Raw genomic sequence first — 15,228 nt, 5'->3', positions numbered from 1 at the left:
GAGAGTGTGTGAGTGAGTGAATGAATGAAAGAGTGAGGCTGCATCGGAGGGAAAGTGGCTGACTCATCACTCTGAGCCCTCCCCTCCTCACCCAAGCCATCAATTAATCAATCGATCCATCTATCAACAATTACACAATATATAATAATGATTGTACTTTGTAGGATGTTTGAACCCTGTCTGGCTTGAGTTTCTACAATTGACCTATCTCAATGATTGACTGCTGTCCTTCGTACTTTATTTGTCCTTAAATAACACCATCTGCAAGCCATCCACTGCACTCCCTCCTGTTGATAAGACTCCTCCCCCTGGATTCCCCCCCGATAACGCGGAGTTTCCTTGTCCCGATTATAGACGCCCATCCGCAACGTCATCAACACGCTTGCTCTCCGACTGACTGCCATTCCCTTCCATTCATCCAGGTGCAATGACCGGGTAACAGCAGATCTGTCCCCCATTTACTGACCGAGAGCTCTGTGGATTATTGAGACCCCCCGTACTCAACAACGTCTCAAACCACAATCATGGTCTCCCCAGAGCCGATCCGATCTCGGGTCACGCCATACTTGATCTACCTCGTGTTTATCACAACATTAGGACCACTCCAATTCGGTTATCACCTGGTGAGTTTTACCTTTTCACAACTACAACCACCAAACCTTCCGGCTCATACTGACGCTTACTATCCGACAGGCCGAACTTAATGCCCCTCAGGCGGTGATCACCTGCGAGCGGAAGAGCATCCATTCTTCCACCGAGGCACTCTCTCTACCACAATGTATCCCCATGAACGCTTCGCAATTTGGCCTGGTGTCGTCAATCTACACCCTTGGTGGACTCTTGGGTGCCCTGCTGGCAGGGCCAGTTGCCACCAAACATGGTCGCCTCTTTGCTCTGCGAGCAACCACGCTATTCTTCATTCTGGGCCCCGTGGCTGAAACATGCGCATCCAACATTCCCCTTCTAAGTCTAGGCCGGCTGCTGTCCGGCATTGGAGCAGGAGCTGCTATTGTCGTCGGTCCCATCTACATTTCCGAAATCGCTCCACCCAGCGCCAGAGGTTTCTTTGGTGCCTTCACGCAGGTCATGACCAACGTCGGCATCCTATTGACCCAGTCCCTCGGATACTTCCTAAGCGAGGGCAGCAAATGGCGATTCATCCTCGCCATTGCCGGCTTCATCGGAGCCCTCCAGCTCCTCGGTCTCACCCTAGTACCAGAAAGCCCCACCTGGCTCGCCGAGCACCAAAAGAACAATCTAGCCAGACAAGTCCTGCAACGGCTGCGCGGTAAGGACGCAGACATCGAAGAAGAAATCGAAGGATGGCCATCCTCAACAGCAGGACCAACCGATGACATCTCCGGCGAAGAGCAATCGCTCCTCACGCCACCATCCGGCAACATGCCACCCAAACAACCCCCGGTCACCATCTTCCACGCCATCACTAACCCAACCTACCGACCCGCCATCATCGCCGTCGTCGGCGTCATGGTCTCCCAACAATTCACCGGCATCAACAGCATCATCATGTACAGCGTCTCCCTCTTACAAACCATCCTCCCCACCACCGCCGCCCTCCTCACCGTAATGATCTCCGCCATCAACCTCATCATCACCCTCGCCTGCTCCCCTCTCCCGGACAAAATCGGCCGTCGCTCCTGCCTCCTCCTCAGCATCACCGGCATGGGATTCAATTCCATGCTCCTAGCCCTAGCCATCTACTTCAACCAGAAAGTCCTCTCCGCTATCGCCGTCCTCCTCTTCGTCTCCTGCTTCGCCGTCGGCCTAGGCCCCGTCCCATTCATCCTCGCCTCGGAGCTCGTCGGCCCCGAAGCCGTCGGCGCCACGCAAAGCTGCGCCCTAGCTGCCAATTGGATCGCTACTTTCGTAGTAGCGCAGTTCTTCCCCATGTTGAATGATGCTCTTGGTGGCCGTGGTAAGATCTACTGGGTCTTCACGGGTATGGCGTGTCTCCTTGGTGGGTTTATTTATTGGCGTGTTCCGGAGACGAAGGGGAAGGCTAGTGCGGATGAGGTCTGGGGGAGAGATGATCGGAGGCGACGGGATTGAGTTGAAATTGTAGCTGTTGGGGTATCTTGCGTAATATATCTGTATGGTCCGTATCCTTTTGAGTGCTTACAGTATGAGATATATAGCCTCCTTCAATTGATCATATGGTATGAGTGTAAGTTTGAGGTTGCGGTGCGAAGATGTACGTGTGGAAGACAGATGTTCCTAGGCAACCCCAGTAATAATATACTTTTCGATGAGTCAACTGCCTTGAATAACATGAACGCTAATGTGATATTAGTGTAGTAGTATGTTCTTAGTTAAATATCAAACATGAAACTAGCCCGCCAATGCAACAAGGTAGTAGAAGATATCCCAGTCTAGCCGCTATGATGTATACCTGCATCTCGTAATAGACAGAAAAGCTCTAGTGATGGAATCCGCAAACGCTAACAGACATGTCTAGTTATAACGTCAATCATTCATATCCAACACTTCATAATTCATCAAGGTAAGTAAAAATCATGAAAATATCCGTATCGATCTGCACGCACTGCAGATTCATACAACCCCCATAGCCAGCATCACTTGCTAGCTGACATTTGTGGCGGGGCACGTGGCTGTATCTCCATTGACGCAGCAGACTCCTCGGAAGACGCTTGCGACATCAGACGGTCTCTTGCCCTTTCAGGATCCCAGGACGCGGCATTTTTGCCGCAGTTGTCATGGGCTTCTTTTAACCAACTATCCCATGCGTCGGTCGACGGGGCCAGGCCTCCTTTTCGGACCCATGCAATCTCACTGGTCTCCCGAATAGCCTCCCACAAGGCTCTAGTGTAATTCCTCGTCTTTGCCATTCTGACTGTCTTCACGTCATATCGGCTCAAGTCCCACATTTCCCCAGGATCCATCAGCAAGGCCAGGGCAAAGTATAGGATATTCAGGATGATGTATGCGACGCCGACGGCAATCTGCATCGTCCATCCGCAGTTACTGAAGAGAATAATTGCCGCCATGAGAAGGACCGTGCTGCAAGCCAAAAGTGCTTGGTGGCCTCGAGTCTTAAACACGTAGCGACAGCTTTCTGCTCCCCCGTACAGCTCTCTCGTTATCTCTTCGGGGCATTCGACCACTATAAAAGCCCCATTACGCGTCTTCATGACAATATCCCCCTTCATCACCTTGGTTTTGGTCGTACGGGTGGATAGCCTCGGATACCATTGCGCAGATAGACAGGCGGCGCTGGTAGACAACGACATGGCGGCGAGGGCGACGAGGGCCACGCCGTCGTGGATCATACCCGCCCAGATGAAGAGGCCGATGGTCATTAGAATTGAAATTAAGGTCACTAGATTTAGCGCACTGAGCGACTTCAACGGGACGATGACCTCTTTCTTGTCGTCGTCCGGCTGGTTTGTTTGCTCGGCATCATTTTGCGTTCCTCCACTCTCGACATCGTCCACCTCTGCTGCGCTTTTGATGGTGTCCTTTTCCGGTTCCCGATATGTAATCTTGTAGGACCGAAACTCATACTCCTCCAGCTCCTCGAGCTTGTGGATGACATTGGCGAAAAAATTGAGTTCGGTGAAGCGCGTACCGGATTTGACGCCAATGATGGTGACTTCCTTGACAGAGGGGAGTCGGTTGGGCCGATCTGTATCCAGCAGTGATTCAGGGGCGGGTAGGATACGTGGGAACCCGGCAAATGGGGACGCCGTGATTGCCTGCTTATGCTTTTCAATAGAGGATCCTCCGATGATAGCCAGAAGGGAGACGATATCAAACCGCCAGCTCTGTGCTTCGGAATCGAGCGTCGTCGGAAACCAGCCCATGTTGTCTTCAAATCAAATTATGGCAGTGATTATCTGCAGGAATGTGCCCGAAGGATAAGTTTGCTGCAGAATCACTGGCCAAACATGGATATGAAGTGATTCTTCCAACAAGATGGCGGGGTATTCGATGGACCATGTAAATGTAGGTCACGGAGAGTTGGCAGAGGTAAGGAGTCTTATAAGCATCAGTGGAGGAACCCAAAGGAAGCACTGCAATTTTTGGCGAGCTGAATGTCTGCCTTGGCCAATCGATTGACTGCAGCAAAAGCTGCCAGCCACCTGTACTCCATATGATAGGTGGTGCTCAGGTGTTCGGCTGAGGTTGATTTGCATCCCGAACCGCTGCTGCATTAGCGGCCAGCCTAGTCGTGGACCCGACTCGGTCGCCCACAGCTTAATTGCATCAAAGCCTCAGTCAGCTGGAAGGCGGTATGGATGCATCAAGAGAGGGGGAGAGGCGAGTTCATCTTGCCCAACAGGCCAGAGACCCGTCAAATAGTTTTGCAGTTGTTGAGTATCTGCTTTGCGTGGATAGCTGGAGGAGAGCCGACCAGGAGCGTTAGCTTGAAACTCCAGTGGCTGGGTGCGGCGAGAGATCTGAGGAGTTCGTGGCCTCGATAGAGACCCTTAAACGTAGCAATCGTTTGGCCTATCACAGGAGTGAGAATGCTGCAGTTCATCCCAAATTAGGTCGAAGGCAAACAACTAACCATGTCAGAGGTCCCTGTTCGCTGATCAGTCTTGAAGTCATGGCTCGACAAGTGTACTTTGAACCCACTCAGCTGAGAGACGGTCGCTCCTGCCCTCCCCTTCTCTATAACACTAGCTTGGGTAGCTATGAACTGTTGGTTCGTCTGTACGTTGATTTGGAAAGAGGATATGATGTGAAAGTGTCAGGTTGGGGTGGAAGAGGTACTCTTAACTAGTACTACCATGTGGTGGTAGCACTTACTGTAAATACTATGGCGAATAACGGCCCTTATCTATACAGCAATGACCCCGCCAATGCACAGCACAGCAGCTGAGCCGTGCTGGATGGTCGATGAAAATTCCACCTTGAATCCATAGAGGTGATCAATTTCTCTGGGATCGATTGCGAGGTCGGCGTTAACCCGCAAGTAGCAGTTTACTCCGCAGCAAGGGACTGTGCAAAAACGTGTCGCTTCGGGAGACCCCAAATTGACGGGAACTGTTGGCGGTAGTACAGATAGAGAATCTGATCCTGATTGAGCCAGGTGATAGACATGTATCTTGTAAAGCCTTACTCCGTACGATGCGCAACCAGCTTGAATGCTCCGTCAACTGACCAGTCACTTTCATCATTCTTCGTGACTTAAGTACGTAGCTTGAGCTTCGTTCCCACAAGCATCCATGGTTAAATAAATATTTTATCGGCGAGAACTTCACCGATAGTGAAGTCCGCCTAAGCACAAACTATGATCATCTGCTACACGTAGCTAATTATCGACAGTCGAGACCCCTAAAGCTGCAAAGCATTTGACCGATGAGCCGAACCATGGTTCAAGCATGAGGAAGTGGAGAGGGAAACTGCCTAATGCCTTTGTTTCTCAGAATTACCAGAGTGACTTCATTTCCACCGCCTCCAGGCAACCATCTTTAATCGCGCTTTGCTTCCGAGTTCCGACAGTCCCAGTTTTTAATAGACTACTCATACTCCCTTCCCTTCGACCTTTTCGGTTATTCATTGACATGTTGACTTACTCCGGGGGTGGGGGGTTACAGGGCTGAAGCAGGGACAGCGAGGCAGTGATCCATAGCCCCTCCGTTGTCGTCTTTGCCCGAGTGAATCTCACGTTAGACACATCCATTGGATGCTTCCGGATCGAGGGGCAGTCGATCTACTGGATGGATTCGCTCTCATTGGATCTGAGCCTTGGATGAAACTATGAGGGGGTTCTCAGATGACGTTCAGGCAGCAAGAAATGTGCTCGGCAATAGTAGTAATTGGATTTGGATTCCGATGTTCCGTACATAGCCAGTGGATGAACTCTCCTGATGTAGAGAGCATACGAGACAAGAGTTTCGACAAGATGATCGGAAAGTGGTCCAGATGGGAGAGCTCGGAAATAGCCACATCCCCATCCACTCTACCAAGTAGTACTAGGCTGCCAGTTTTTTTCTTTTCTATTTTCTCTCCATTTCACAAGACTCATGATCACTCGCCCGGTGGGCCTGAACGTCTTATCTACCAGCTTGTCCACTTCTTCCAGCACCTTCTAGCCCTATAGCATTCGACGAATTACCAGGGTCCAATTTAATAGGAGGAGTTTCAATCATCCAGGGCGTAACCGGCGGCTTCCGCAACTCCTCACTTGCTCCCGTTGTTGGGAATTGGGGATTCGCTGCAGCCCATTAATCTTGTTGTAGCTTCCAAAACAGCAGAATAAATTAGAGTCTTGGGAACTCCGAGGTTCAAGTACAAGAAGGAGCCCATCGAGGAGGACTCAAAAAAGGGGACTCACGGACTTGACTGACTGACTTAAACAGTACGACATCCACCCCAAAACCCCACTCACAATACGAAGGTGCTGCTGCAGTCAGTCAGTTGCTGTTGTGCTTTCCTTCTCCTTTTTCCCAGACCCAGTTTCCGTCTCCATCGTCGATTATTCTTAGTACCCCTTAGCTTTGATTATTATTATTATCATTATTCCTATTATTATTACTACCGACCTGGTTGTTGTTATTGTTGTTGGGGTGGTTCCTCCCTCCCCAGTCGTCGTATTATTTTATTATTACTATTATTACTGTATTCACCCCGTCCAAGTCCGTGCATTAAGCTTTCCCTCTCTTTCCACCCCATTTTCGTTGTCACCGGTTTTGTGGGCGCAATGCTCCTGGCCTTGAATCTCTAGAAACAAAAAGGTGCCAATTGCAGGGTGGGTGAAGTTCTCCTGTTGATTCCCGTACTGTCCGATCGTGGCTCCGTCTCCTGGTTTCACTGGGCGGACCCAGACACAGTGAGAGCACCACTTAGTAGTACTTTAGATCAGCCGGCAGTTCGTCCTGACAGGCAACCACACCGTGACACCTCTTCGTCACGGTGGCCGGGGAGCTCTGGCCGCTTTTCCAATGTACTATATTTCCCAATAGCCCTCCATGGCACTTGATTGATGCGATAGTTCTTCTCTAATACCGCTTTCCCTGTCCAGTTTCCCGTGTTGACGCGACGTGTCCTTGTCCTCCTCCGCCTTCGTCGAGCCTGTTTCCCCCGCACTTCCGGCCGGTCACCATGGTGCGGTTACCATTGCCACAACGTCTCAGCAGCCATCTGAGCACGAAAAGCAATAACCCCACTCCCGGTCAAAGCAGGAGTACAAGTCCGATGCGAATGCCTGAGCAGAAGCCGTTAATCCTGAAAGTCTCCGTCATTCGGGTGAGTGAGAATGTCGCATCTACGAGCGCGCGGAGCTCTACGGAAGCTCTGACCACAGTTCCATTGATCCGCTAACCCAGGTCGCATATACCTTCAGGGACGAAATCTTGCAGCTAAGGATCGTGGAGGGACTAGCGATCCGGTGAGTCTCCCCTTTTCAATTAATGGCAAAATCAATCATCTCGTTTTGGACCTTTGTGGCTGACGAAAACCTCCTCTTCTGCAGTACTTGGTAGTCACGCTCGGAGACGCACGACAATCAACACCCACAATTCCCAAGACCTTGAATCCAGAATGGAACGTGACATTCGAGATGCCAGTGGTTGGCGTACCGCTGTTGGAGTGCATTTGTTGGGACCATGATAGATTCGGCAAAGATTACCTGGGCGAGTTCGACATAGCACTGGAAGATATCTTTCAGAACGGTGACGTTCATCAGCAGGTAGGCGCCCGTTTCGTGTGGCTTGGATCGAGCTGAGCTGACATATGCCCTCAAGCCAAAATGGTATACACTCAAATCGAAGCGAAAACCGACTAAAAAGAAGGACAGTATGGTCTCTGGGGAGATCCTTCTGAAATTTTCACTCCTCGACGCATCGAATCCGAACGCTTCGCCAACGGACATCTATCACAAGTTCAAAACGATGGTGTCCTCTGGAGATGAGGAGGATGATTTCCCGCAGATCCCGTCCATCACGCTGGATGATGTCGACAGAGAGGAAGAAACCTCGGATGAGACAGACGACCCTACGAAACCCGAGGTTGTCGAGAAGAGAAGACGCAGACTACGGCTCAAGCGCTTGAAGCGCAAATCTCTTGCCGCTAGAGCCTATCAATTCTCAGGTGCTGGTAACGGAGTACAGGGTATCGTTTTCATGGAAATTGTCAAAGTGACAGACCTTCCGCCGGAACGGAATGGTAAGATGCGCCGCCTCCTATGGCTCCTACTTCTTTGCTAACCCGCAACAGTGACGCGCACTTCCTTTGACATGGATCCATTCGTGGTCACATCTCTCGGCAGAAAGACGCTTCGAACGCCGGTCGTGCGTCACAATCTCAACCCGGTTTATAACGAGAAGATGGTCTTTCAGGTTATGAAACACGAACAATCTTATACTATCGGATTCACCGTCATGGACAGAGACAAGTTCTCTGGAAATGACTTTGTCGCTTCCGCTTCGTTCCCGGTCCAGACGCTCATAAAGTCCGCTCCCGAGGCCGACCCCGAAACTGGTCTATACAAGTTCGTCGACCCGACTCTGGATCCCACAGGGGCCGAGCAAGGTCATTCCAGCCGGCCCTCAGAGATAAGAATCGCCATCAGCAGATCGCCTTCGGCCAACAGCTTGTCAACGTCACCCAAATTTGGCACAACACCCAGAGGTTCTTCTACTTCCTTATCAAGCCAGACACTGCAGGAACAGTCTTCGACATTGCTACCTCCACGGAGTATCCCTGAAATTCCCGAGAGTAGCCAGCCTTCAACCCCAACAGCGGCCAGTTTTGAAGGCGACCCGATCGGACCGCTCGAGTCGAATGGCCTTCAGGTCTATCGGATACAACTGGCCCTGAAAAACAAAGAAAGATGGGAAGATAAGCACTTCCCTGAACTATATGTCAAGGCGAAATACATGCCTTATCGTGCACTGCGGCAGCAGTTCTGGAGACTCATGCTTAGACAGTATGATGCCGATGAGAGCGGCCGGATTGACAAAGTTGAGCTCACGACGATGCTTGACACTCTTGGATCAACCCTGAAGGAATCTACGATCGACAGCTTCTTCGAACGGTTCAGCTCGGAGAATGAGCCCAGTGATACTATGGATCTGACATTCGACCAGGCTGTGATATGCCTGGAAGATACACTTCAGGCTCTGCAGAAAGACCCCGGCTCACCCCCCAAGAAACTCTCGCCCACGCCGTCGACTGCTAGCCGTGAGAGTGATGAACAATCAAGCGGTGATGAACTCACCATGGAACCTCGCCCACACAATGCCAATCCTCAGACTACTTCAGTACCGACATTGTCGAGTGATGAGCAGCCGAGCTCCACGGAGGAGGACCTCCTTCCAGATGACCTGGGAGATGAACGAGGTGTGGAACACGTCATCGAACTCCGAGAATGTCCTCTATGTCATCAACCGCGCCTCTCTTCACGCTCAGATGCCGACATTATCACACACATTGCTACCTGTGCCAGCCGGGACTGGAGACAGGTAGACAACCTTGTCATGGGTGGATTCGTAACATCGAGCCAGGCCCAGCGCAAGTGGTACACCAAGGTGATCACCAAAATCTCCTATGGTGGGTATAAGCTGGGTGCCAACTCGGCCAACATTCTCGTTCAGGATCGAATCACTGGCCAGATCAATGAAGAGCGTATGAGCGTGTATGTCCGGCTGGGAATCCGGCTTCTATATAAGGGCCTCAAGAGTCGAGAAATGGAAAAGAAGAGAAGTATGACTACCCGCTTGCTGCTTCCAGCATGAATCGCACATAACTAACCCTCTATCACAGTCCGCAAGATCTTGAAATCGCTCAGTATCAAACAGGGCAGAAAGTACGATGACCCGGCATCGGCCAGTCAAATCCGGGATTTTATCAATTTCCATCAACTCGATATGTCTGAGGTCTTGCTCCCAGTGGAGAAGTTCAAGAACTTCAACGAATTCTTCTACCGTGCCCTCAAGCCCGGTGCTCGGCCCTGCTCAGCCCCTGAGGAGCCCGGGATCGTAGTATCGCCTGCTGATTGCCGAGCGGTCGTGTTTGACCGCTTGGAGGAAGCGACCGGAATCTGGGTCAAGGGTAGGGAGTTCTCCGTTGCTCGACTTCTGGGCGACGCATATCCTGAGGATGTGCAACGCTTCAGGAATGGAGCGTTGGGAATCTTCCGTCTCGCACCGCAGGACTACCACCGCTTTCATATCCCCGTGGACGGTGTCTTGGGCGAACCCAAGACCATTGAAGGTGAATACTACACTGTCAACCCGATGGCGATTCGTTCTGCGTTGGACGTTTATGGCGAAAATGTGCGAGTTTTGGTACCCATTGATTCTGTGGCTCACGGCCGTGTCATGGTGGTCTGCGTGGGAGCCATGATGGTGGGAAGTACGGTCATTACGCGGAAGGCGGGAGAGAAGGTCTCCCGGGCTGAAGAGCTTGGATACTTCAAGTTTGGAGGAAGTACTCTTCTGCTTCTGTTTGAAGAGGGTGCCGTGAACTTCGACAGTGACCTGGTGGACAATTCGAAGGGTCCTTTGGAAACATTGGTAAGCCACCTTCCATTTTGATTCTCATACGTTTTCGGTACTAACATGCCCTGTCCGTTGCAGATCCGAGTCGGCATGTCTGTGGGCCACAGCCCTGGCGTCGCTCAATATGAGCCCGACATGCCGAAGAAGACCGAGGATGTCTCTTTGGAGGAGATGCAAGCCGCCAAGCGCCGAATCGAAGGCAGTCTGGCACCACCAACTGATGCGGCGGCCTTCGAATAGGAGAGGAACAGCGCGTAACATGCGTGTCACCTTTCCGCGATTCTCTTGAGGTGACTCAATTGAAGGATGATTCATTTCGGGCGTTTACTGGTACATGATCACGGCCAGGAGCCGTCATAGCGATTTGCAGCACACTTGTAAAGAATACTTACCTACCATGACGAAGCCGGACGACTACTGGAAGCAAGCAATCATGCGGGGCTGTACACATTGATTAGATACTAGAACATACGTAATGGACATAGTTGCAAATATTGAACCTATTATTTATCACCACTTGGATATAGTAAGATAGAGTGGGTGACTTTGACTGCATTTCGCGGGCCACCAGCGGTGTCACCCGTTTGGGCCTAGCGTCATCCCCACGCGCCACGACCAAAACAAGCGCGTGCTGCGGCAACTCGCAAGAGCCAAATCCCCCCGTCATCCCGACGCCAGAGCTTGGCCCTTCTGCGCAAGGAGCCCTGTGGGAGTTTCTGCCATCCTATCTTCAATCTCGATTCGCCTGTCTCAATCGGTCGCCCGCTGTCGCCGCGTCTTCTGAACGGGTGGTTGTACCGCGCAACCCGGCTATCGACAACACGTCCCTCGGACCGCCCACACCACCCCCCCGTTTTGCGTCCCGTCGAAAGCTACCCGTCGACTACCTGCGACCGCGCGATCCCGCATTCCACCAACCTATCCAAGTACCAAGAAGAAAGCCGGAGGAGTCTGTCCAAAGCACGATTGTCAATCCCAACTAGTACTTGTCGCTTGTGAATTGTTCCGGGAGTGGAAGGATTTGGCGGTGACGGAGAGGTTCCTATCAACAACAGAAGCGGGAGGAATTCTTCGCGGCCAGCTTCAGCTTCAGCTACCATTCGCGCTTGATTTCTTCCCGGCAGGAGAAACAAAGACACTGCGCGGGGCAGAACTGTATTCGACTTCTTTGCAGTTTGATATCTACGCTCCTTACTCTTTTTCATTTGTTGCCCGCCCTTACGACCCCGCCTTTTGTGTCCCGGTCCTGACATGACCGTCACTGTTTTGACTACCTCTACCACCAAGACGAAACGTCGCGAACCGTTACTGGCCCTTGATATGGCAACATCCCAGGCGCAGGCGCGTCCTGCCGCGCCTGGCAGAAGTTCGGGGAGGAGAACGAGCGCGCGATTGAGTTTGAACAAGCAGGATCGGGGTGAGGAGAAGCTGAGTGCTGCGGAGAAGAAACGGAAGGCTGGTGAGTGACCTTGTGCGATTGGAATGGAGGACGATCGCAGTGGTTGTGATTGTCTTATGCGATGAGGGTAATGGATGAATTGCTAATGCCTCGGCTTGGGTTTACAGTATTTGAGGAGGATATCGAGGGGTTCCAGTTCTCGCGCATCACGACCAAAAAGGCTAAGCCATCAGAGCCTAAGAAGGTACCGTCACCTGTCCCGGAAGAGCCGGCACAACCATCACCGAGACGAGGTCGACCGCCGAAGAAGCGGGTAGAGGAGAAGAAGACGGAGGTTGTGGAGGAACCGAAGAAACAGGCTGAAGGGACTGGGAAGAGGAGAACGAGAGGCGCTGCGAAAAACTCAGTAGCCCCGGTCGAGCCTGCGCCTGAGCCGGAACCGCAACCACAGCCACAAACACAGCAACAACGTGCTACACGCTCAACACGAAAACACGACCAAGTCGAGACGGTGCCGTTGGAGAAGAAGCGGAGGAAAGGCAGGCCGAGTAACTCGAAGACCGATGCACTTCAACAAGAGCAGTCTCAACCGCAACCGCAACCGCAACCACGCAATGGCTTTGTGTCGCCAGAGCCGCAACAGTCCGGAACTGCTACTACAATTGCGCTGCCGTTGGCGGATACGCCAGTCATTCAGCGCAACAAGGAGATGCGGGGGAAGAAATCCGTGAAAGGAGGGAATCGACGGAGCAGTCTTGGGATGAGAGGACGTCGAGCCAGCTCACTGATTGACTCGGGGGCGTCTAATGGTGGGCAATTCGTGCCATGAGTGTCTGATGAATGCTAACGACGTTGCAGCATTACCGCACAAGAAGGTTGATACTGCAGATTTCTACAAGCATATCGCGGCTGATCTGCCGGAGCCTCGGAGGATGCGTCAGCTCCTGATATGGTGTGGCACACGGGCAATGGGTGACAAGCCATCTGGGTCGCGCTCAGAGGACGAGAGCGCCCGTTTAGCCGGTACGTTCAATACTGAGGAAGTGTATGCATAAGCTAACAAATCTTAGCGCGAGTCATCCAGGAGGAGCTGCTGAAAGAGTTCTCCAGCAACTCGGAGCTTTCCAACTGGTTTGGAAGAGAGGATGCTACCCCTCCTACTCTGGTGGTCAAGAAGGAGAACCCAAAGAACATCCAAAACGCGGAGAAGATCCAGGAACTGGAAGAGCAAATACAAAGGTACGCAGTGTCTGATGGGCAGCAGCAGGCGGAAGCTAACAGCTACGTGTCAAGGCTGCAAAAAGAGCGACATGCTCTCAATGCACTCCTACGGCCAGCAGACATCCCTCGAATCAAGCCTGCACCACCCGAACAACCCGAATCCGACTCCGTCCCATCATCACAACCATCACCGCCCGAACAAATCGACCTGTCTCTATTAGAACCGTCGCAACGAGAAATCTTTGCACAAATAAACCCCGAAGCCGCCAAACAACAACAACCAGACACCCAGCCCATGGAAACCGAGCCAGCAGCCCCCGAACCAAACCTCTTACCCCAAATGTCACCCTCTACCGTCTCCACCCGACTCTCTCGCATCACCAACTCACTCGCACCGACCCTCGACTCCCTCGCCGCTGGCATCCACGACATCGACCTCTACCGCACCATGTCCGATACAGTCTCGACTCGCATCCTCCGCATCTGCGCCGAGCGCCTCGACGAGCGCGACGCACGTCGTCGACTCGCGACAGCCGAATCCAGCGCCGACGAAACCAACAACCGTCAAGACCTTAGCCTCCGACCACGACCCCGAGAAGACCTCGGCGTGATTCTGGGGGCGTTGAGCCGGGTAGAGCGTCGGTTGACGTAGTCTCGGAATCAATCACATAGGATGACGCTTGTTACTATACATATCCATGAAAGGGAGGGAAATGGAGCGGTTCATTACAATCTGTTATGTCATGTATTTGCGGACTGGGTTGTGCAGGGCAGGGCAGGGACTAGCCTTGGCGTTTGATAAATTCTAATTTCGTTTTGGTTGGCGTTGATTTTATTCTCTTCAGCAATGGAGTTGGGGTGTGTATGAATGGATGGATGGATGGAGGAGGGACACAATACGATAGGATAGGATAGGGCAGGACATGGTCAGTAGGATGAATAAATAGTATACTACTCTCAGTACATTATCTGGATGAAGCATTACATTTACTTAGCCATACAAAGTAGTAGCAACAAGGGGAGTAAAATATCCAACACAAAATACAACACGGATAATGGTCATAGATAATCCCACAAGACAGACAGACAGACAGATAAGTACTTTCTTGTAGGTGAACTACATAGTACTATAGATAGTAAATAAAGTGCTGACTAGCATACATATACACATGCATCTAGTTTAGTCTCTTCTATTCTAATTTAGTCTAGTCTGAACTACAAAGTATGTAGAAGACTAGAATCGAATCACAAACCGGTTTCTATTTCTTTTTACGCTTATTGATTGGCGGATAGTGCTTGGTGCTTAGTGCTTATTTTAGATATTCTGTTTATACCTACCTTTGAGAGTGTGGAAGATGTGCATGGCGTGCAAATGATCTGCAGTGGCTAAGCAAGTTACTGGGGATTACGCGTCCTCAGGGATGGATGGTGGACTTGCAGTTCAAAGGTGGTGGATAAAATGCACATGAATGAATGAATGAATAGAAACATGCTGAATTATCTAGAATGATGCATCATCATTCATGGAAGATTAATATGGTGGTGGTGGTGGTGGTGGTTTATTTTTAGTTTACATAGCATCATCATTTTATACATAACAGGCTTTTGAGGTGGTATGGTATGGTATGTTTCAGCCTGGATTGATGGATGACTTTACTGTGTAAGTGATGGAAGTGGCGATAGTAGAAGTAGTATGAAGTATGAGGTTTCTTGGGCTTGGCTCTCTGTGTAAGTATATTTAGTCTTGGAGTGTTAACTAAGTAAGGAAAGGGTTAAGTGTTGTGAAATAATTCCTTGTTATTTAGGTTGGAATGTGGGATTGTTTCTCTTTCGGTGCCAGGTACTAGTAAAAGAATGTTATAGAATTATAGAATTATATAGAATAGAATAAGTAACAGGGACTTTGTAGAATGAGGGGGAGCAGAACAAGGTATGATATGATATTGTCACTAGAATAGAGAAATCATCGCAGGTTCACTAAGTACTTACTCTCGTTTTCGCTGTAGTGTCTAAGAGATATATTTTCGGGTCACTACATTTTCATCTACAGTACTGTCAGTAGACATGATGAGGAGGATGATGATTGAACTACTTCCTAGTAATTTATATATATATATA

The 15,228-nt window shown here is 50.8% G+C and overlaps 4 protein-coding genes across 4 annotated transcripts; 3 read left to right on the top strand and 1 right to left on the bottom strand.

Annotated features, from left to right (window-relative positions):
* Positions 1 to 524: 524 nt before the first annotated feature.
* AtWU_11037 (putative MFS glucose transporter) lies at positions 525 to 2,070 on the top strand (the record flags this gene model as incomplete). Its single annotated transcript, XM_035506139.1, has 2 exons — positions 525 to 623; positions 694 to 2,070. 2 exons carry the CDS (start codon positions 525 to 527, stop codon positions 2,068 to 2,070), a joined length of 1,476 nt encoding a protein of 491 aa, XP_035362032.1.
* Positions 2,071 to 2,594: 524 nt separating this feature from the next.
* Positions 2,595 to 3,842, bottom strand: AtWU_11036 (uncharacterized protein; the record flags this gene model as incomplete). The annotated part of the gene is made up of 1 exon (XM_035506138.1): positions 2,595 to 3,842. One exon carries the CDS (start codon positions 3,840 to 3,842, stop codon positions 2,595 to 2,597), a length of 1,248 nt encoding a protein of 415 aa, XP_035362031.1.
* A 3,250-nt stretch (positions 3,843 to 7,092) lies between these two features.
* Positions 7,093 to 10,730, top strand: AtWU_11035 (putative phosphatidylserine decarboxylase Psd2; the record flags this gene model as incomplete). Its single annotated transcript, XM_035506137.1, has 7 exons — positions 7,093 to 7,236; positions 7,334 to 7,378; positions 7,463 to 7,678; positions 7,734 to 8,154; positions 8,206 to 9,693; positions 9,754 to 10,505; positions 10,569 to 10,730. The coding sequence occupies 7 exons, from the start codon at positions 7,093 to 7,095 to the stop codon at positions 10,728 to 10,730; spliced, it is 3,228 nt and encodes a 1,075-aa protein (XP_035362030.1).
* Positions 10,731 to 11,741: 1,011 nt separating this feature from the next.
* On the top strand, positions 11,742 to 13,762 carry AtWU_11034 (Mis12-Mtw1 family protein; the record flags this gene model as incomplete). The annotated part of the gene is made up of 5 exons (XM_035506136.1): positions 11,742 to 11,949; positions 12,057 to 12,698; positions 12,748 to 12,912; positions 12,960 to 13,128; positions 13,183 to 13,762. The coding sequence occupies 5 exons, from the start codon at positions 11,742 to 11,744 to the stop codon at positions 13,760 to 13,762; spliced, it is 1,764 nt and encodes a 587-aa protein (XP_035362029.1).
* Between the last annotated feature and the right edge of the window lie 1,466 nt (positions 13,763 to 15,228).

The sequence above is a fragment of the Aspergillus tubingensis genome (genome assembly GCF_013340325.1).
Source record: "Aspergillus tubingensis WU-2223L DNA, scaffold_15, whole genome shotgun sequence".
NCBI lineage: Eukaryota > Fungi > Ascomycota > Eurotiomycetes > Eurotiales > Aspergillaceae > Aspergillus > Aspergillus tubingensis.
Note: the sequence above shows the minus strand (reverse complement) of the source record. Positions and strands in the feature narration are given on the sequence as shown.